The sequence below is a fragment of the Phaethon lepturus genome, unplaced genomic scaffold (assembly GCF_000687285.1).
Source record: "Phaethon lepturus isolate BGI_N335 unplaced genomic scaffold, ASM68728v1 scaffold19424, whole genome shotgun sequence".
Classification (NCBI taxonomy): Eukaryota; Metazoa; Chordata; class Aves; order Phaethontiformes; family Phaethontidae; genus Phaethon; species Phaethon lepturus.
Window position 1 is genome coordinate 9,841 of NW_010532833.1, and position 23,148 is coordinate 32,988.

At 40.7% G+C, this 23,148-nt stretch overlaps 1 protein-coding gene across 1 annotated transcript; it reads left to right on the plus strand.

Annotated features, from left to right (window-relative positions):
- The first annotated feature begins 841 nt into the window (after positions 1-841).
- LOC104619203 (merlin-like) lies at positions 842-20,252 on the plus strand. The gene is made up of 18 exons (XM_010284995.1): positions 842-849; positions 2,328-2,445; positions 4,229-4,354; positions 4,717-4,839; positions 8,551-8,634; positions 9,417-9,485; positions 9,706-9,788; positions 11,004-11,079; positions 11,534-11,671; positions 13,407-13,481; positions 14,244-14,357; positions 14,800-14,922; positions 15,515-15,732; positions 16,618-16,720; positions 17,439-17,566; positions 18,169-18,319; positions 19,002-19,211; positions 20,217-20,252. The coding sequence occupies exons 1-18, from the start codon at positions 842-844 to the stop codon at positions 20,250-20,252; spliced, it is 1,983 nt and encodes a 660-aa protein (XP_010283297.1).
- The last annotated feature ends 2,896 nt before the right edge of the window (positions 20,253-23,148 follow it).

The following is a 23,148-nucleotide window of genomic DNA, read 5'->3' on the forward strand; positions in this document are numbered from 1 at the left end:
GTCATTTTTTGGCTGTTAAAATACTCCTGTCCCCTTAATTGAAAACACTTTTCTACGGTAAGTAGAAAGGACCTGAGCACTCTCAGTAGTGTGCACTGAGGTGTTGCTGAAATTATAGAGGAAATGCACTCTGTGGCAAGATCTGTTTTTCACTCCTCTTAAAAAAAAAAAAAATTCCCTGAGGACAAGGGGGTACCCTGTGGGTGATGGAATTTGGGCTCTGAAGCACCCTGGCTTGCACTGGTTCAAGGTAGTGTGAACTGGCCTCTCCCTAGGGCTGGTGGCAGGCACCAGCAGAAGGACCAGCTTGGGAAGAGTGCTTTGAGGGCATGCAGTTCCTTCCAGTCTTGAGGAGGAAGCAGATACTGTCACACTTTTTTGGACAGAAGTTCAAAAAGGTAGAAATTCCATCCTATGCTTTTCCAGCATCATAATATTCTTACTGTTCATGAATTTTTCTCAGTGTGCAACCCACCTGCAATTTGATTAAGCCCCCATTATTCCTTGTCCTAACCATTGTGGTCATGAAGAGCAGACATTATAATGTCTCACCACACTTGTCCCTTCTCCGTACTAACCAGTACTTGCATTTTATGACAGATTATTTTCTAGCTGTTGGAGCTCTCATCTGGATTCTCTGCAGTTAGCACACTGTCTTTCCTGAAGTGTGTTGGCCCAAACCGAACAAGACTTCATCAGAAGCTTCACCAGAGCCAGCTGGAGGGAGAGGACTCCTCAACTAGTCTTGATGGTGTCAGAAAGATGAATTTCCTCCTGAGCTTTTCTTCCCCACTCTGAATTGTCTCAAGTACTTGTTCTCAACTCTGCTGCTGATGTCCATATGATTTGGTAACTAACCCACCTGTTTTCTGCCTCAACTTCCCTAAAATTTGAAAAGAAAAACATCCACATACATTTTACCTCCTGTTTAGCTGCCTGAATTTTTTGGATGAGGGGCACATACAAAGTAAGTGGAAAATAATCAGTACATTTGCAAGACAATTTAGAGCTCAGCAGAAGCAAAGAAGGGGACAAGATATTTTATAAAATCCTGGAAGGTACAGACAAATGGAACTTTTCAGTTTAAACTAGATCTTTATTTTGGAATTCCTTAAGGAGAGTTTGGAAGTCTGCCACACTGTAATAGTCTTATATTGTAGGAAACCAAGAATGCCTCAGTCTCTTTTTGACCTATATAGTTCACAGATGCTAACTAGGTTGTGCAAGTCTGAGCTGTTAATTTCATAAAGTAAAAACAAGATGATGACTTTATAGGCTGATTTCCTGTGCTCAGAAATAAACCCGAGAACTGCATAGTGCAAATTCACACTATCATTGAACCCCAACTTTCAACATTTTGTTTGAATGGTATCCACAAAACCCTCGTGATGTGGAAATAGCACGTCTCCTCAATTTTCTTGATGGCGTGCAGTCAATTGCATTTAGAATAGAAGATTTGTGAAGGAATTTTCTGTGGGCTTCTGCAAAATTAAATGCATTTCACTTGACAAGAACTCCACTGGAAAAATTTGTATTCTAAATGGCTTTCATCATTGTGAGTTAGTATGCCCACGAGAACAGGGTAAATTCAGCTTAATTTCACTGCATATATTCTTGGCATTTGTATTATTTCAGGGAGTTAGGATGTAATTTTGTAAAGAAACTTAGTAGCTTAGTTGCTTAAGGAGCCATAACTGATGGAAAAGAATTGAGCTGGATTTGATACAAGGTTTTACTCTGTGATGTAGCTCTCTACCGTGTTTTACAAGTGGAGTCTCTATGGATGCGTTTGGTGTGGGTACATACCGCAGAGTCCTTTACTGAGAAAGGGAATTTTGCTTGGATGTGTAAAAGGGGTGAAGAATGTCACACTTCTGTCAGGATTATTAAAAAGCCGGGTATTACTTTTATAAACCTTTAAACATTCATCCATTGCAAAGTTCTGTTGCAAGAGACTGCTGAATTGCATGGAACTGGGTGATTGTATGGAGCACGAGGGCTGGGTTGGAGGTTCCTTAGATGTAGTGAGAGGCAGGCCCCTGGATTTTGCAACGTAAGGTCTGAATGAAGTTATTCCTAGTACTGTAGGAACTCGGTGTTTGCCAAACTCTTGAGAGGAAAGACAGGAATGACATCTTGGAGCAATTGATTTTTAAGGTGCAAAACTAAATGTTTTGTTTCAACGTCCTTTCTTATAGTCTTGGATGCAAAAATGCATATTTAAAGGTGCTTTTATTCTGCAAGTTTGGGCTCATCCTACTTTGGAATCTGGCCAAGAAAATGTTACTGGATTTCTAGCCATAAACATAACGCTTGTTTGATTTCAGGTGTGGCTATCCTAATAAACTAAAAAATATGTCCATCCGAGGCCTGAAGAAGAAACAACCAAAGACTTTTAAAGTCAAAATTATAACAGTGGATGCTGAAATGGAGTTCAGCTGTGAGGTAAGAGACCTCAGCAGAATGCTAGAAAGATGAAGACTGACCTTTGTATTTGCAAGACAAATACTGGAAAAGTTCAGATTATCAGTTCATGGATGGTCTTAAAACTGATCTATTATTTTTATAAATGGTGGATTACTTACAATCAGATGCATTCTTCTGTGTAAATTCTGAATAGTCAGATTTGTTTAAGCTGTTTCATGAAATCCATTTGACTGACACTGCTAAATTAGCAGTAGGCTTGCTTTCTTCATAAGCATTGCAGCACATGGTGCAGGGCTTGTTTGTAAGTATACCTACTTCTCCACAAAATTCTTTTTTTGTGACACAGCTCTTTCAGACACTGCTGGCTTGGATAGAGAAGTCTGGTCAGAGCTTTTCCTAAGATGTTGCTTATAAAATAGTTTATAAAATGGTACTTTTGTGCTCAGTTTCTGGGACATTCTCTTCAAATGTGATTTGCTATTTGTAAACTCCAGTTTACTACTTTAGCTACAATGGCTGGTTTACATCTCTGGGAAGAAGAGGAAAAAATGATCAAATGAAAAAACTAGCTGTTCTTCTATTAGTTATGGCTATCTAGCAAACTGGATAGAGAAATCATGACTGCAGAAAAATATGGAAGAATACAAATAGAGCAAGTGATCAGTTGCTAAATGAATTGGGCTGCACTATTGAGACAGAACTGTGCCTGATTAACTCTTAATCATTCAGCAAAAGCAAAGAAAGATACAGTTATTTTGAGAAGAGGAGTTAGAAAACTGAGGCCCAATGGGACTGCCAATTCTAATGAGACTTGTCATTTGAAATGACATGGCATTTAGAATTTCATTTACTAGGTCCCTCAGACAGAATAGATTAATCACAAGCAGTGCAATTCTGTGACTTACTGATCTAGAACACTTGCAGTCAGAGTTGTGAAATAAAGGATTTGGAAAATTTGATCTAGAGAATAGAGCCTTTGTTATCAAATCCAGCCTGATGTATTCCTTCCTTTGCTATCTCTCCCTTCTCCCCAAATATTGCTCTTTTGCTGGGGTGATTTCCTGCTTTCCATCCAAATATTGTGCAGAAGTTCTTTTGTTTGCCATTAATTTTTTAGTGGCTGACCCATGCAATTAGACAAAATAATATTTTTAACATGTACCCAAACAGAAGAAACAGATGTGCTGTCTCTTCAGTGAAAAAATTAGTTCTCATATGCGTGTGAATTTTGGGACCTTTAATCAAAGTTTGTTCTCTATGGAGCCAGGCTAGTAAATTACTCTACAAGACAGGCTCCTGTTCATTTAAATCAGAGTAGTGTAAAGGCTTGGCTTGGTGCCACTGAAATAGCTGAGGTATGTGGAAGATGGATTTGCTTTGATTGTTTGGCATTTCTACACTGTGCCCTGACACTCCTTTGATTTCCCCTGGCTTTCTCTCAGTCTCTCCAATTTGTATAAACTATTGAATAAGATTTTTACAAATATTAATAAAGCCTTGCAGTGTCCTAGGAAATCAATAGTACAATCCTCATTCCCTGTGCTCATAAAGTGGATGATGCTGTGGTTAAATGACTACAGCTGCTCTGTGAATGTTTATCTGGAGGAGAGGAAGAGGAGATATAGCGCACTGTAACTATTGCATCTTTGCTGTAGACAGCAGTAGGCATATTTCATTGAAAAACTAAAGGTGAAATAAGAGTTTACAGGAGAAGGGCAAATAGTAGCCTGGTTTGCTTGACTAAAATGTAGCCAATTGATTCAAGACATACCTGTTTTACTTAATTTTATCTTTCTTTTAGATGAAGTGGAAGGGCAAGGACTTGTTTGATCTGGTGTGCCGAGCACTTGGTTTAAGGGAGACTTGGTTTTTTGGCTTGCAGTACACAATAAAAGGAATGTGCACCTGGTTAAAGATGGACAAAAAGGTATAGGAAACAAAAAATAAGTGTGGCAATTTTCTACTTATAAAAAGATTTACTTTTTTAGCATAGGAGCTAAAGGAATGTATTATGTGACAACTCATAATTTTAGATGATGTCGGTTTTTTTAAGACTAAAGTTGATTGTGTTATTTGCTTCTATGACATTTGGCCTGAAGTATCACACACCAATCACCGCTGTATGTACTGATTGCTGTTAGATTAAAGCTCAGTATTGCCCTTCCTTCTATAATATGGAAAGGCTGCTTCAAGTGGATTATCAGCTGCTTTCTGATTTTTCCTCTGGAATATTATTTTGAGACAGTTATGTACTATTTTTGCTGCTGATTTTATTTTATCTTTAAACAGGTTTTAGATCAAGAAATCCCCAAAGAAGATCCCATTAGCTTTCATTTTTTGGCTAAATTCTACCCGGAGAAGGTAGAAGAGGAACTATTACAGGAAATTACCCAGCATTTATTCTTCCTTCAGGTCAGGAATGGTTTTTAACCATGAATTCCTTCTGTATTCACCCCAGTCCTTTCGTATTGTCTTTGATCTTGTTGGCAGCTGTTAGTCTTAGAATGATTTTGCTGGCTTAAGCTGGATTGGTGTCCCTGTAAAGATCTCATTTTTTATGAAGTACAAATATCTCTCCTGATTGCTGTGGTTTTGCGTACTGGTAAGCTGAATGTTGTTTGCCTTCTGCAGGTTTTTGTTCTCTTGATGACTTCTCTTACAGTTCATGCTAGGAATGGGAGTTACATTGCCGAGACCTGTAGTTTCATGTAAAATGATTTTTTTACACCTTGAAGTTTGGGTGATAATTCCACATCTGGGTATTCCAGACTTGTTTTGCTCCTATAGTCTATGTTTGAAAAAGATCCACGCAAGGCTGTCACTGCTTGAAGAAACTGTGAGGCTTTTGCCCTAACTGGTGAGGGATGAGAAGTACAAAGTGAAGCCATCATTTTTATCAGCTTCAGAAGTTGTCTTGAGGACTGTATCACCTGGTATGCTCTGGCTGCAGCACAGTCGGACGAAGAGAGTCTCAACAGCTCCTTGTCATCATCAGCTTAAACCTACTGGTGTAACCTCTTGTGTAACCATTCCCTAACCTAGTTCTTTCAAAATGAGCAGAAATAGAAGAGACCTGTTATTAGATGTACGCACTGTGTTAGGGGAGTGATTACAGAAGCAATTACGGTGGCAGTTGTGAAGGTGGAGAAGAGGGAATGAATGGTGATAAGCTGTTGGGAACAATAAGCTTTCTTACCCATATCAGCTGCAGATGGAACAAGACTTGTGACTACAGCCTATCCCTGAAACTAAAACTTGTGAGTTCCTAAAAATAGACAAGGTGGTTACTGGGAGGTCGTTATGTATGACTGTAGAAGGCACAATCACTAGAAAACAAGAAGTCCCTAACCTGTCCTCCTTAAATCTTCATTTCGGATTGTAGGGAAAAAAGATTGTAGAATTTGTTAGCCATTCTGAAATACAGGTTTGTTCATCTAGCAAGTTTCAGAAGGAGTGGAGCAGCATACACAGCTACAACTCAAACAGCAGATTCACCACAATGTGTGATCCTTTTAAACACGAAGTCTGGAGGCATTGTCATATTGTCTGGTAGGCCCTGGATGAGAAATGCTGTTCCCTTGGTATGGTGTTGGTATTCTCAAACAGCCAGACTTGCACACACTGACTTCTACCAGTCAAATTAGCCAGTTTGAGTTTTTCCTACCCCATTGAACTGAGTGCCTGCTACTCATGCTAGCAGAATAAATCCCCAGCCCTGACAAATCTTCACTGCAGATAACAGAACAGATACATTTCAGCTCTTCCACAGAGGCAGCTACTGAGGTGTTGCAGGACAGCAATACTGTGCTCAAGAGCAGAGTTGTTAGCTGTGTGAACACAGCTTGATCTGTACACCATGGTGGTTCTTACAAATTTACAAATTTCTGAGTCAGTAAAAGTACTAGTTAACCCCACACATGCATTGATGCTAGTAGCTTTGCAGAGGCAGCTTTCTTATTTGCCATTTGGTTTTCTTTTGTCCCGGAAAATGTTAGGGTTCTCTTGGCTCCATTAAAAAGTAGAAGGAGCAAAGGCTTGGAGTGTAATGCTTCATTATCAAAATAAAGATGCATCAACCAGGAAAAGCCATGCTGTGGCTCCATAGCTGCAGCAACAGGCTGTAGCAATAGGTACACATGCAAGCATTGAGTTTTGGATGGTCACTTGTTGGTCAGCTGTTTGTTCCAATGTCTGTGACATCCAGCTTCTCTCCTGAGTTGCTGTGGAGTCCTCTGCAAGTTACTGCCTTTTGGTGTGTTGTTTTATTCTGGTAGCTTTCAGCAGTATGTGTCTGTGCAAGTAGATTGGGTGTATGGAATAAATGCAGTCTGCATCTGTAAATAAACACAGTAAATACACTTGTTCCCTGAGGAGGATGTGTTAATGAAGTAATGGGAAAATGCTGTTGTTCCGAGGGTTAATATACTAACTAGAACTCCATCCAGAACCCTTAACCACTTGGCAATTTGTTTCTTAAGCTAATTTTGGAATGGAATGAGAGGGGCAGAACTCTCTTCCTGGTCTTTTAATCCTGATTTTTTTTCACTTTTTTCTTTTCTCCTTGAACCTGCCTTGACTAGCAGATATGCAATTAGCAAATTCTTCTCATTCCAAAGTAGAAAAACAAGACTGAAACAAATTTGAACTTGCAAAGTTTCCTGACTATAAGAACTTAAGATCACACCTGGATGCTAATAGGAAAAACATGTATGGACATCTGGATGCCTACAGATTTCAGCTCTACTGACTATTTAGACCTTTACAAATTAATGTGGCATAACAGCTTTTTGCAAAATGTGTGAATAAATGTTAATGACTAAAGCTAAATGTTGTCTGTTTAAAGATTAGGTACTTGGTTCCTTCATAAAGAAGTATATCAAAATGTCCTTGTAAGAACTGATCAGGAAAAAAACCCCCAGACACTTATTGAGAGATTTATCTTGTTTTAAATTCTGAAACGTATGATTTGCACCATGGAGTATGAAAACTGGAGCTTTCCAAATTGGAAGAAAAGCCATTTCATTCTTTCCATTTTAACAGCTTAGAAAGAATTTTCCCTGTACTATACTCAGGTTCGTATATTATGCTCACCAGGGACTAAACTTAAAAGAAAAACTTTCTTGATGGTTCATTTCAGTTCACAGTACCTACAGTGCCAAAGCATTTTTGTAAAGATAGCTCAATGCTATCTCAAGTAATTTTTCTTTTTGGAAATGATTAAGACTGTATTATGCAAAATTTTCTTGTCTTGTGCTTGTTATTAGGCTAAATACATTACACCTGAGAGGAGGATTTCTGAAGATTAATTTCCCCTTCCCTTTTTAGGTTTTCAACTAAAAATTACCTAACTGATTTAAAATCAAGCAACTTCTTACAAACTATTACATGTCTGATCTTGGTAGCACCACAGGTTATTAAAACAAAAAGAGTGTTAAAAGTCTCTTCACCATTTATACTAGGCTTTTATTTTTAAGCCTCTGTTTTTGTTAGTGCTTAGACCACTGTAATTTAATGAACCAATTACTCTGTTAGTCAGCTTCCCTTTGTGGGGTCTCCTTTATTCTCTTTTTCTGGAAAGTTTGAGAACATACTATTATAGTTTTCAGTATGTCTCTGTCCTTGGCAATATTAGTCAGCTGGACAGCCCTGAGCACTCTGGTCTAATTGGACCTGCTTTGACTAGATGACCTCCAGAGGTCCCTTCCAACCTAAAATGTAATGTTTCATGTGTTGTAAAGTTAACTTTTCCAAAGCAGGAAGAAAAAGAAGAATTGTTAAAAGGAATGAATTGCAGACAATAAAACTAATATTTTATACCACATTCTTTTTCAGGACTCTGTATATAAATGTGTGGAGATAGCTGACTGGCATGTCTATGAATTTATAATTAAGATACTTTAACTTTCAAAAGGGTTTTTTTGGGGTTTGGTTTTTTTTATTAAATGTAATGCTAAGTAAAGGCTTTCTGTGTTTCTGAATGCCATTTTATTGTTGCTGTTGTTAACTCATAATGGTGATGTTTGGTGCCAAGTTATAGTCCGGGCATGTCTAGCTTCATTTCAAGCCTGACATAAGTCCTGATTTTGAGCTTCTTTAACTTGCTCCCTTTTTCTCTTGATTTAGGTTAAGAAACAAATACTGGATGAGGAAATCTATTGTTCTCCAGAAGCAACAGTTTTACTGGCTTCTTATGCTGTTCAGGCCAAGGTTTGTGCATAGAAGTACTCTTCTTAATGTTTTTTTCTTTTTTAATGACCACATATACATGGTGGTATGTAAAACACTGCAGTGTTAATTTGCTATTAAAGTAGTAGGTCATCCTGGGACTTATAGGCACAGCTAGAAAAATAAGCATTAGATACAAGGATTTTGGTATTATATACTATGCTTTTGCAACTCAGGGACCCAACATTTTAATGTAATCTTTTCTCCCAGCTAGAATTATTTCCTGTTTTAAAAAATGTCCATGGATACAGCAGGTGCTGATACCAGAGCTCACAATGGAAGAACATAATATTTTTCAGTATCCCTCAGAACACAGTTCACTTCATGCCACCAAGAGCTAAACTTACACAATAGCAGGAGGTGAACACAAATTCTTAGCCGGGCTGTCCCTCTGCAGCAGCCCAGCCTATATGCAGTAGGGGAGCTTACACTCCTGAACATAGCCTGTAATTCAGAGGAGGGTACAACACAGTCATGGGAGATTCTTTCACATCTGCAGTTACCAAGAGCTGCAGGCTAGGACTGAAGTCTAAGGTTATAGGCCGCCTTAGTGGCTGTATAGGAGCCATGTGCATAGCACAAAGGCTGGAAGTAACTTCCATGGACAGCTCAGATTAGGGGAGCTTGTTTGTTATGTGTTACCCTGTATACAGGAGAACCAAAACAAAACATGTCTCAAGTGATTGCATCAAACTACGCAAACAATAAGTTCTTCAGCATTCTGCATCCAACAAACTGAAGTATCTTTTCTTTTCTTGGGACAGTATGGTGACTATGACCCAAATTTTCATGAGCCAGGCTTTCTAGCCCAGGATGAACTTTTACCCAAAAGGGTAAGTCTTTATTCTGTATAAAACCAAATCCTTGAATCTACCCTTTGCAACACAGATATTGCTGTGGGATTAACCAGAGCATTAGAAACTGTTTGCATCTGCCCTGAGCTTGGCAAAATGACCGAGCTGTGAACTGCATTGCTGCATTCACGTTGCTTGGGAGAGGCAACACATGTATTTGTATCTTCAAAGGAAACCAAACTCCTTCCTTTCTCTTTAGGTCCTCAGGCAGTATCAGCTGACTGCAGAGATGTGGGAAGAAAAGATTACTGCTTGGTATGCTGAGCACAGGGGTATCGCCAGGTATTGGAATAATTTTGTTCTTTGGAAATCCCATACATTTCAGTAACTGGTTATTTGCAGCCTTCAGTGAAATTTGGCTTTTGTATAATGAGCAAGGAAATATTGATTTCCAAGCTGTGATGTTAATAGGTTAATTTATAACAAAAGGTAAAAACACTCACTCATCTAGGATAAAAAGTGTCTTGTGTAGGGCTCCAAGTGCTTGTAAAGTGGACTTACTTGGAAGTGAACAGAGAAGCTGAGGGCTTCATGACCTAACATAGCTAAAAGAGGAGTCCTGTCTCATCAGAGTCCATGTATGCAGAAAGTTTGAGTTGTTTTTGAATTTGCAGTTAGCCCTGAGAGTTTAGCCTTTTCATTTCAGGCTGTTAGCTACCTGGGGTTGCTGATGTGTCTTCCCTGTGCAGCAGCTGCCTTTCTGGAGCTACATCACACCAGTGTCCCCCTAGAATAAAAAGAATGAATCTGATATATTTTATACCTTATGAAAATCATGGCTCAAAAGCGTGTCAGTGTACTTAGCAAGAAACCAAAACAGTAAAGACACAGCATCATAGTTCCAGGACTGAGTTTTGGTGCTAGCCCATGTGGACATTCAGCTACTTGAAGATACTCATCACGCCTGGAAATTCAATTAAACAAGAAATAAGAGCTGTTGGCACCCCAAGGCTGCCTCTCCTAGCATTTCGGTTAAATTTCTCTTTGGCTGTTCTAGATGCTTCTTAGCACTATTTTTACTGAATATTTTCCTCAAGACTTATTGATGCCTCACCTTGAAGGGAACAGTGGGTGGAGAGATTCTCATCTTTTTTGGCCTTTGCCCAAAGCTCCGTTTAGAATTTGTTCAGGCCTCATTTCTCAATGAGCTCTATTTCCTGAAAGAAATATCCTCATGTCATGGAAAACAATAGTAGGGTAGGTTTCCAAGATGTAATAATAATGGAGTGGCAAAACTAACACAAGGATAAGACTGGACTTGAATTTTAATAAAGATTACACTGTACATGATTCACAATAGATACAGCTTTACTGTCTGTATTCTGTAGAGGTGCTATTTTTATTATCTGTTTTCTATTGTTGAGAGTAGGATGGCAAAATTAAAGAGAGTAGAAAGGACCAGCTTGCCTGTTCTTTTCTAAGTGGGAAATGTAGAGACAGCTAGGAGAGAAAAGTTGGAAAGGAATCTCCAAGTATAATCATGGCCTTACTCTCTAGGGATGAAGCTGAGATGAACTACCTGAAAATTGCCCAAGACTTGGAAATGTATGGTGTCAATTATTTTCCAATTGCTGTAAGTGCTTTATTTTAGCAGTTTTCAATTGCTGTAGATGATGGTACTGTCCTTTTAAAATCCTCCAGGGAGTTTGGAACTGGGACTCCTGACTTCTGCTTTTCTCTGATGATGGTAGGCTGTATACTAATTGTGCTGGCTTGGTTTACTTGCCTGATAAATAAGTAGGTGAATAAAACAGTTAAGATTAATGTTTTACAATCTGACAAAGGTCTCAAGTAGCTCTGGGTATGTAATAGGAAGAAGGAGAAATAGACTAAATGTTTGAGCTGCTCTAGTCAACCTAGAGGAGTGGGTTTATTAGCTAGCAGTGACAACTTTCATAATATTTTGTGGAAAAATCAATTTCCTAAAAATACAGATAATTATCAATGTCTTAGAATAAGTGTAGTTCTTGTCTGTGGTTGTTTAATGTCACCATAAATGGCATTTACTGATATCTATTGTTTTTTAGCAAAATAAAAACCACACAGATCTCCTACTTGGAGTTGATGCCAAAGGTATTCATATCTACAGCATTAATAACAGGTTCTCTCCAAATAAGTCGTTTGAGTGGAGTGCGATCAGAAACATTTCCTATAGTGAGAAAGAGGTATGATGGCTTTGATATACTATTCTTTTTATATGAGCATGGGTGTGGACTGGGATTCTTGGAACAGGCTGAAAGCTGTCTCTGTTTAAATAATTTGGGGGAGAAGGGGAAAATCCTAGGGAGCTTTGTTACAAAACTAAAAATAACAGACCTGCCTTTCAGATGTGCTGCATAACCTCGGTTCCCCTAGGAGCCAGAGGCTGCTCTGAGCTCTCCAAACTTGTGGAGCCCACTGTTCTGGTTCCTTCCCTGCTGCTTGTCCTTTGCAAAACATGTGTGTTGATCTCTGAAAAAGACAGATATTTTGAATGCTGCTGTGACTAGCTTCTTCAGTTATCTCAGCAGAAATGCCGCTTTCATATGCAGAACCTGTCCTTGTAGATGAAGCTCGAAGCACTCTGGCAAGAGGACACATGCAGGGATATGTACATGTTGTTCTGTCTAAATTCTGCCAGTTTGTCAGTGCATGATTTCAGTCTTCAGCATGACCCTACCATTGCAATTTCGCTGTGATTTCAGAGCCTGTCTTTCACTTGTAGAAAGTACAATGGGGAGTGGGTGAAAATTTAGTCTCATTAGAAATCATGGAAGGCTATAATTAGAAAAACAAAACCAGAAAAACTACATTGGTACTGGAATACTTGGAATTTGTTGGCCAAAGGACAGCACAACCTGTTCCATTTTCTGTGGGCCTTTTTCAAAACATTGAGGGTGAGATTTGCTGTCCGGAGTTAGACGTGCTTACATTAATTTAGGCACGGCAGCCTACAGGAGTTCTGCCTGCACAAAGTTTTTGATCCTTGCATGACATTAAACTTCCCCTCTGGTCTGTGAATAAACTGCTTTAACTACCTATTGTTGGGAAATTGGGCAGCCCTATATCAAAGCTCCACTATGTTCAGTGACACAGTCACAGCCCTGCTCCTCACAAGGCAACACACTCAACCAGTTGTTACCTACGGACTGAAATGAGCTGTAGGACATTATGATCTTGGTGACTCAGGTGGCCTGAAATTATACATTGCATTGCAAATTAATTATAGGAATAGAGTGCTAGCTACCCCATGAGTCACAGAAAACAGGATCTTATAGAATGGAGCCATTTTTTGTTATGCAGCCAAACAGAGCACAACATATGAAGTGAAACAATGAGTACTGACCTGGCAGCATGAAAGCCCTTCATGTCCTCTGGAAGCAGCTTGGGAGATAGGACTGAAAATGTGAGAAAGCAGGAGCTCCAGGACTGTTATCTGATGGTCACAAGAACAAGTCCTTCAGGCCCTTAATATACTTTGTTTACACCTGCAATGATTGGTATTCAGAGAGGTGTTTGACATCTCCTTGGCTTTAAGAATATAACTACTTCTGGGGATTAGTAATGTATTCTGTTTTCCTGATAACCAGTGCTTGTTCCAGTGTTCTTCGTATAGTTTGCAATGCACAGGTGGTATAATTATGAAAACCACCATCCAAACTGGCACTGGGGTGGGTCTGTGGGAGGCTTTATCTTCTAACATAGCCTGCTATGGGGGCAGATGAGGAACCTATGTAACAGCAGCCCTGGTTCTGATTCTTTTGAGCAGAACATTTTTGCATCACTCTCCCCACATTTGTGGCATAAATCACTGCTTCCCTGGAGACAAATGTAGATGGGCTAAAGTTTGCATTAGTATTAATAGTTTCAGCTTTGTTTTTCTCCCTTCTCACTGTGTTTCCTTTTCTTTTGCCTGTATAGTTAACTATTAAACCTCTTGACAAAAAAGCAGAAGTCTTCAAGTTCTTTTCCTCTCAACTCAAAGTGAACAAGTTGGTAAGTGTCCTGCTTTCGTTCTTTAAAAGTGCACCTGGCAATACTGACTGATACCTGAGAGAGAAATATAATTTGTAAAACCTATCGAGAGGCCAGGAAGTGTTGTTTTCCTAAGGATTATTCTGTCTGGGAACTCAGGGTGCATATGTTCGTCCTCTTTGGGAAAGGGAGATGGATGGAAAGCAAGATGTGAAAGAAGGCCCAAATCACAAGTGGAAATCCAGATGCTGAAAGGGGAGGATGTAGTGTGTGGAAAGGTGCAAAGTTACTGCAGCATCTGCCTATCTGGCTGCTGTGGGTTCTTAATCAACTAGTGCTGCTCATTTTCTGGGAGAAGCAACAGGGAAGGGACCTAATCAGCTGGCTAATTTTCTCATCACTGATTGCTTCCTAACATAACCACAGGGGTTCACTTCTCAATGAGCTTGTGGAGGGGCCATCACAGGTGACCATTCCCACAGCTGCATCTTGTGTTCTCTTTGCCTAGATCTATTGCCTGTTCTTATTCAGGATGGAGGAACAGGAAGAGTATGAAGGACAGAAGGAATCCCTCATCCTGTTATGAACTTTTCTAAACTATTATCTACCTGGGTATGAGCCTGCCCTGGGTGCTGATTTTCTTGGAAGGGAACCAACTGCCAGCACTTGTGCTGAAATCAGAATTGTCAGCTTCTGTCCTGTGATGCCAATGTGGGGCTCTTTGTCCCTCTGGCTGGGGCACAGGTACATCAAAATCACATTTGCTTTGCTTTTCCTATCCAGATTTTGCAGTTGTGCATTGGAAACCACGACCTATTTATGAGGAGAAGAAAAGTAGACTCAATAGAGATCCAGCAAATGAAAGCACAAGCCAGGGAAGAAAAAGCTAGAAAAAAGGTAGGTTCTTTCTGTTCCTCTATGGTTGAAAACCCTGATTATTATTTCAGCTGATGCCCTTGCTGTCCATGCATTGCATCAATATGTGTGTGGGAGGTGAGAAAGTGCAGCAGGATTGAATGTGGGAACAGCTCTAGTGTATATGCAGCATCTGAGGATGTAAGTGATGTTTGTGAAACTGAATAGGTGATTGCAAAGATTTGGGGTACATAACAGATCGATCCAAGTGCTCTCCCAGCAGTCTGAAATAACCAGTATTACCTGTCAGAGGAGTTCAGTGCTGTAAAGTGCAAGCAGCTTCAGCACTGCATCTCTGGTGAATATCAGTCCATCAGCTAGAGAGCCATCCATTCTTCATTAGATTCATTTGCTGTGCTGCCTCAGGCCCAGATGAGATTCTGCTGCAAACCCACAAACGTGGTATTGCTCATTCTGTTTCTAGATGGAGAATCAAAGGCTGGCCAGAGAGAAGCAGCTCCGAGAAGAAGCTGAGCGAGCCAAAGAAGAGCTGGAAAGGCGTCTTTTCCAGCTGGAAGATGAAGCTAGGCAGGCCAACGAGGCCCTGGTGAGTAGCTCATTAGTCTGCATATTCTTGAGCTTGATGGGCTTTCTTGGTTTGGAAGCATATTTTTTTTCATATGACTCCTGTGAAACACCAGGAATTATGGCTCAGACAAGGCTGGAGAGTTTCAGACCACTGGTGAAGAGGGCATGCTGCAATACCTGACAACTCTGATCTGCCGTAACGTCCATTTGCTGTGAGGGGTTTGTTCCCTGTATTTGGTTCACAGTGCTTTCTTCAGGCAAAGAGAGAAGAAAGGAAGCAACCTTGGAGCTGAAACTGGGAGAAAGGGGCATGGTGCACTGGCAACTGTAAGGGGCCCACTTCAATTTTTGGTTGATGTATTTGTCTACCTCTAAGAAAATGTGTCTCCTTGCTTTGCAGAGGTGAGAGGCGGGAAGGAAGTTCAGCAATTCTGAAGCAGAGGAGGAACACCAAACCCACCAAACCAAATATGTTTACAATACTCTTTATTTAAGGAATAATATTTTTATCACCTGATCTTTTGGGGAAAGATGTCCTCTTCCTGACTGCCTGCAGGGGTTACCTTGTAAGATGCTAGACAGTGTAACTTAGAAAAATTGTTTCCTCTTAGCTCCGATCCCAGGAAGCAGCAGAGTTGCTGGCTGAGAAAGCTCAGATTGCAGAGGAAGAGGCAAAATTGCTGGCCCAGAATGCTGCAGAAGCTGAGCAAGAGCGACAGAGGCTGGAGATCACAGCTCTGAAAACCAAGGAGGAGAAACGCCTGATGGAGCAAAAGATGCGGGAGGCAGAGCTGATAGCAGTGAAGCTGGTGAAGGAGTCTGACCGGAGGTTAGATTTGATTGAGTGGGCTTGTGTGGTCCCTAATGTGATGGCTGGCTTGAGAAGGTACTGCTTTTCTCAGAGCTAAGCCCATAAGGGAGGGATTGTTCTCAAAGCAACACTTCAGAGTGATCAAGCCTTCTTGTGTCTTGTTTGTTCCACCTGGTACCAGTGGTTGTGATGCAGCTCAAGAAGTTTACAGAAGATCAGATGCAAGGCTTTAGACATGTTTAATATTAAAGATCCAGAATGCAGAAGCATTTTCTATTTAGCATTATCAAAAGAGCACCGGCTACCTAGTTATGTGCCAGTCTGTATACCCTGTGAGTTATGAGGCTGTTTTCATTAGTATGAAGTGATGGTCTCTTGTATCCTTTTCAGATCTTTGAGGAGTGTAAACTAGGTAAACTTGTGTGGAATATGACCCACTCTATAAGTGTTTACATGTTCCATAATGCTGTGCTGCCTGAAGATGCAGAGCAGACCAGCGCTGACAGCGGATCTTTAACCTTGCTATTAAGGGCCTTCTGTTAGTTTTAGGGTACTGCTAAAAAGCTTGCCAAAATAAAAAGCAGATATGTTGCGCCTCTTCCCACCTCAGGGAAGATCTCTGACAGCCTGAAGAATCTGTATCAGCAGGTCATAACCAAGCACGTGGAAATTAGGGTAGAAAAAACATGTTAATTTTTGTTCAGGATGGTCTTTGAAAGCATGTGTCGTGCTGTGTCCCGTTAGTTCTCCATGTGACCATCCTACCACAAGTGTCTTTGGGTAAAGGAATCACTCACAGTAATGGATCTTGTTCTCTGGAAGCTAGTGAGGTGCATGGCTCTGAAATCCATGCGTTGCTCTATACTGGAAATCATCATTCATGTCAGGATATTTGTCTTACAGAGCTAAGGAAGCAGAGCATCTGAAACAAGATCTGCATGAAGCCAGAGAGGCTGAACGGAAAGCAAAGCAGAAACTCTTAGACATAACCAGACTTAATTATCCTGTAAGTTTCTGCTCTACTGGGCACCACTTCATCTTCAGAGATTGTCAGATGCTGATTGCATTTTTATAGCCCCCATCAAGCTGAGTAGTGGCATGCCTGCATCCAGCTGGGGGACAAACACCTATAAGGACCAACTGGTGCTTAAACACAGTGTAGCTTGGATGGAATTTATATTTGTTCAGGGCAGTGAGTCAGGATGATAAGAAAGGAGAGACAAACGTAGAAAACAGGACTGGTGTTGGGACTTAGTGAGTGGAGATTTTCTTTCCTGCATTCTTGCCAGATACTGACTGTGCCATCTCAGTCAGGCAGTACTTTGTGGAGGTGGTTGTACTGAGCCAGCTGTGCTGTCCTGGCATGTGAATTGCCCATGAGTGTCTTTAGGCAAAGCAGATGAAGCTGTTTCCAGCAAGAAGGCAGTGCTAAGGCTGCGTGCCCCAACTCTCCCTTCTGCTCCAGTCTTCCTGAGAATGGGTTTCTATTCTCTGCTGAAATAGATAGGAACATTACAGCCAGGATACTTGGATCTGTGGGTTATGGACTTCAGGAGTTCATCTGGGGCCACTCAGGTAGAGGAGAAGGGCTGCAGGAGCATCTCTCTCAGAATCCATGGGTACTTATGAAATGGATCAGCATAGCATTCTTGCAGAAGCTGGGGAGATAAACCGAAAATCAAACCACCAGATCTTACTGACAGTGCTTGTGTTGCCTCTTTCAGCACATGGTCAAGTACCCACAGTACTCGCCAACTGACACCAGAGATGCCAACTTTGAGAAAGGATCCATAAAGCTGGATTTGAAGGACATTGACCTCAAGAGACTATCCTTTGAGATAGAGAGAGAGAGGTATCAGTATTCTTATGGTGTAAATAAATGAGAGTGTTAATAAAGGAAAGTACAGAAAAGAAAAAAATAATCTCTGGGGATCACAGTTCATCCTTTTAACAACTCGGGATGGCCTCCTACTTGTATATACGGCTGGAGGCCTTTTACCGAGCTTGTGTGGATTATGTCTGTGTACGATTAGCTATTTACATGGAGGAAAAATGTTCTGGTGGCATCAAGCCATCACAAATCCAGAACCCTTCTGTGTTGCAGAGCATTATGTCAGGGGCCAAGTACTTTGCCGGAGTAGCAACTTGACAGAGGACAGAAGTTTCCCTCTAGTGTTGAAGTATGATATTGCTTTGATCTAATGTGTCGAGAGGCTTTTCCTCTTGGTCTGGAAGGAAATGCTTGGTGGTAAGATACTTAGTGAATGCTGAAGGGTAGATGTGAACCCCCTTCTCATTGGGTCAGGGAAGTCAAGCTGACATGTGCCAGATTTCATTTTGCCAATCAAAAAACCAAAATGAAACAAAGAACTTCCTCTTTTCTCCTTCTGCACACACCTGTTCTTGAGCTATATCATGCCAATAAGCTTTTTGTCTCCAATGTGTGGACTATAGGCTAGACTACTTGGAAAAGAGCAGAAAATTCGAAGATCGACTGAAAGAACTGAAGTCTGAAATTCATGCTTTGAAACTAGAAGAAAAACAGTCTGGGCTTTACTCTCATTGGAATGAAGTACTGGGATCCTTGGATCGTTCCTTAGGAAATGTAGGTACCCTAAACACTTGTCACTTTTTTCAGCATGAACCATAAAAGAAAATAGTGTGGGTGTGCCGAAGGTAGTTGCTGTATTTCGGTTCAAGGCACATGCTTTAGTACCCTTGATGGTAAAATACTGAAAGTAAGAACACAGGCAAGGAAAATTCATGTCAAAACAAAATCTAAGACGTTTTTCTGGGGTGGGATACCAGTGCCATAAGCAGAAGATAATTTATTTTACAGATTATGAAATCACAGTAAGGGTTTAAGGTCTTGGAGCAAACTAAATTGTTGTAATTTAACACATTTAAATTTAAAAAGTTTAAAACACTGTGGTTCCTCAGTTTGCATCACATTCTCATTCACATGCCTTTGTGCTTGCTGAAAGTCATAAAAGTCTTGGTGTATTTTTTTTAAGGCAGTGAGGAACTAAATCCACATTTTTGTCATAAGTTTCTTGTTATTTATATAAACACTCCAGCCTCTTCCTGAACCAGTGCAAAAATAGGGCTGGCTTTGTCTTTCCAGGTTGTTCCACATGTAGCAAAAATGGCTCTGGGTCAATAGTTTTAGAGAGAGAAGAGAGGAAGATGAGGCCTTTATTTTCTGACTATGTGTCTGATGTTCTTTTTGGCTTAATGAGTGTTGATACAAAGCGGGCATTAAATCTATGTGTTCTTTCCTTTTAAAGACACCATCATGGATGAAAACCTTTGAAACTGGAGATTCATTGGATATAAATCTTCAAAGACCTTTCCCTGCTTACTTGTTAAATACTATGAGCCGCTGGCCTTGTACCAACAAAACTCAACACACAGTGCCAGTGGAAAAGTCATCTTTTCAAGCAAATTCCTTTGTTGCCAACAGTGTGGGCACAGGAACCAGAAAACAGATTATAAAGGTAATCAGATTTGTAAGTAAATTCCCAAATGTTGACTGAAAGTTTAGAGTCAGAGAGGTGAAGAGTGGCTGGCTTTAGGGACCTGTTTTGTCCAGCCTCTCAGTCAATGCATGACTGTTGCATGAATTTGGAGATTCTGCATTTGCACACCATTCAGGGCTGTTTATAACTTTTGAGGCCACCTGTTTTTTTCTCACTTATGATCTAAGCTGGAAAGCAAAGCTGTAAGCCTTGGTAAATGAAACAGATTCCTGTATGCAGTAGGAGGATCTGTGCTAAATTTTATTTATATCGGCTATGCTTGGAAATAAGAATGTGCTCCCAGGTATAGAGAGCTTAAAACATACTGTGCCTGTCTTCTGGTTTTAAGGGGCAGGGAGTAAGATACCAATAAATGCCTAGACTTCCAACAGTTCAGTTCTCTTCCAGTGTGTTCTCTGTCAAAGTGTCCTGAAGAGCTAATGAGCTGGGTCTTATGAAAAAACAACTTGCTTTTAAATTTCACTAGCATAGAGAATCTAGTATGTATTCAAGAACTGTAAGGGCATGCAGTCTTGAACAGTGGGAAGGAAATCAGCTTTTTTTAGGCAATGCTAATTATGCAAGGTATTTGGAATAAAGAGAGCTTGATGTATTTGCTGCTGTTTTATATGAACAAAACTGAGGGTTTTTAGCATCAGTTAGAGGCTCTAGTATTACAACATTCAAGACCTGAATCTTTAGGGTTGTGTGCTTAGAACTTGAAGGAACACAGTTGAGTGTAGCAACAGATGAGAAAGCAGCTCTTTCTAACGCAAGTAACATAAGCTACTTTTACGACTAACCTAATCCAAATAGCAGAGGTGAGGCAAATATGGTTTAAGAAGGAAGAAAAAGCTATTGCAGAGCATCTTGCAAAAGGCTACAGGGTCAGGGGTAAAGGAAGAACCAGACCAAAGGGAGTTATTTTGCTTTTTACTAGGAGTTCAGGGTGAAACTAATTTTTCCTATTTGATTTGCCTGTAGGTTCAGCAGCATGACTCGGATGTGATCTACATTTGAACCCTCTCATTTCCTTACCAGACTGGTAGAACCAGGTGTCCATCTTTCTGGCTGCTGCAAAATGCACCTATATGAGGACATGTGCGCAGCTCTTCTGACAGGCAGGTGCCATTCAGCTTCCAAGCAGATCACATCAGCTGGGAGCACTAAAACTGCCAGTGTAAAATGGCTGGTGTCTTTGGGTACCATGCTAAACATACAAACCCAGAGAATTGTTGTTTACTACTTATGCACTTTTGAAGAAACACTTTATACTTTGCTAAACATCCCTCCCCCAGGTGTCTTTACACACTGACTTATCAGTATGGTACTCTACTTTTGTAGAAAGGATGCTAGGCAGCAAGTGTCCAAGAGATGTTTGGGATGAGAAAAAAAATCATACATGAGCTTGGTGTTTATCTACACAATAGACTAATTATGTTTTTGGTTCAGTCCATGGGACATGACTCCCACAGAGCTGCTCAACATTTTAGTGTTTGCATGCCAAATATTTTTCCTTTTCCTCCCCAAACATTTCTTGGTTTGCTTAATTGATTTGCATTTCTCTGTGAGAAATCTCAGCTTTTAATTCCAGATGTAGAAGTGGACATCTTCAAATACCTCTCATTCCTGTGGGAATCCTTTGTTTGGAATGCAAAGCTTCTGTTCTCTTTACGTTTTCTCACTAGATCAAGCACTTTCTGTTGCTTTTGCTGCTCCAGTGAACTTTGCATAGATTAACTTGTTTCCCTGTTCTGTGTAACACAGCTTCCAAATTAGACAAAGACAAAAGATGCTGTTGGTATCTGCTAAAGTTGGACTTGTTTCTGATGGAGAGGTGCATGCAGCAAAATGTCTGCCTCATTAGTAAAACCTACTTGCATTTTATGGTTTTGTGTGTGTTTAAGTGCCTCTTTCACCATAAATCTTCAGTCTGAGGAAGCAGACAATATGCAGCTGTAGCTAAAGTAGTAGCGCAGTTGAGCATGTGACATATGATGTAAAAATGAATGTTAATGTTGTTAAATATCTTGTTCTAAAAGCTAAGATGAAAAAATGTATTCAATAAAATGCTTCAATTTTCACTTGCTAGTAACAGCTTTGAACTGAATGTTGTGTCAATATTACAACAACATTAACAAGGCAAGTTCTAAGAACAAACACAGAAATCTCTTCTGTACACATCTGCAGCAGACTGAGCACAGTGGGGGATAGCATCTGTAGCCAGCTCTGTTCTCAGACTTTTACCAGTCATGACAGTTACATGGCAAGCTGCACATCATGATGATCTGCAGTGGTGTCCTGCTGCCTGTTTTCTCAGCCTTGAGAATAGTTGCTGCCTTTGGCTGGGGGGGTGTGTGTGTTAATTCTCTTCGCAGCTCTGCCTGATAGGAGATGTTTGCAGACTATTGGCTATTCCATGCACAAGTTTCTGATCTTCCTGAGAAAAACCTTGTGTGTGAGGTGGAGAAGCTGTCAGAGGTGTCAGACTGAAGAGGCAGATGCTGTCAAGGTCCTGGGTAGGTCGTACTGGCCAGAACTTGGACAGTGGTGAGAGAGGAAATGGTCCTAGAAGAAAACTACAAAACAACTCTGAACACGGTATTCTTGGATTTGGGGGTGGAGAGGAGTGCTGGCTTTTCCCTGGTTCTTCTTTTCCTGTTTCCTCTTTTTGTCTTGCCACAGATAACTAAGCTTGTACCCTCATTCTGCCACATGTGCTGGGGCTTCCTTTTGCTCTCGTACCTGAGGTGCATCATAGTATAGGGCACAGAGGAAGAGAACTGTTCCACATGCATGACTGATTTATTTCTTTGGACTTAGTCCTGTATATCACAATGAAGAAAAGGATAAGGTCATGCTGCTGCCGGCTTAGAAGTGAAGCCTGTTTGCACAAGCTGTTCTCAGCCTGCTGGCTGGCAGGTATTCTTGCTGTGCATTGCTCATTTGCAGCACCCTGTTCCTGTTATGGGTGTTTGAAAGATTAGATCGGGCAAGAGGAGCTGGGATCTGCTGGAGAAATGCTCACATAACCACAGATGAAGTCAGATGCATTGGACTGTTGCTGGGAGGTCACTGCAAAGAGAAGTGCCATCTGGGCATTAGTTTGTTTAAAACCTAAATAAGTATTTGCAGCAATTAAATTTTGTATGTTGGTGCTTCTGATGCTCATACTTGCAGTATTGAACACGTCTTAAAACAGGCAGCTAGAGCTATGTTGAGGAGGATGTGAGATTGTGTTTCAGATTGTCCTGGTTTCAGCTCTGTTTAGAAAACAGTATGAGAAGCGTGAGCCCTGGTTTCCCCCAAAACAGGGAGGAGAACACAGACATCTTGTTCTAATCAGTAATTGCAAGATTTGTGACATTAAGGAGCGAGGTATTTCTCTGATGGTGCTGTCAGCATCCGAACACACAGCTGACGATGGTGCAGAGCTGTGGACCTGCGGGCAGCAGGCAGCAGATGGTGCTGCAAAGCTGCTCTGCCGCACGGCTTAGCCCTGCTCCACAACAGTTCAGAAAGACCTGGCTCGGAAACCCTGCCTTGCTCCTTGGGAATCTCTGCCAATTTCTGCATTCCCACACTAGCCTGAACTTGCTCGTATTATCTTCCTGGAGTTTAATCTGACATAATTTTTGATGGGGATTCAAAATGTGTGAGCACTATACCCTGAGAAGTGATTATTGCACAAACAGCTTAGTCCCATGGGTATGAGCTAGCTCCCCATATTACAAAAAAATCCGATAATAGTTCTGACACATCATTGTCATCAACAGACTGTGAAAATGGCCTTTGAGTGGATTTCATCCACGACTGCCAGAAGCATGTGGGATGCCACAGGTCCTGTGCTATGTGGTATTTTCAGTAATGCTATTTGAAACAAGCACAGGCCTGTTAAATTTGCAGAGCGTGGAAG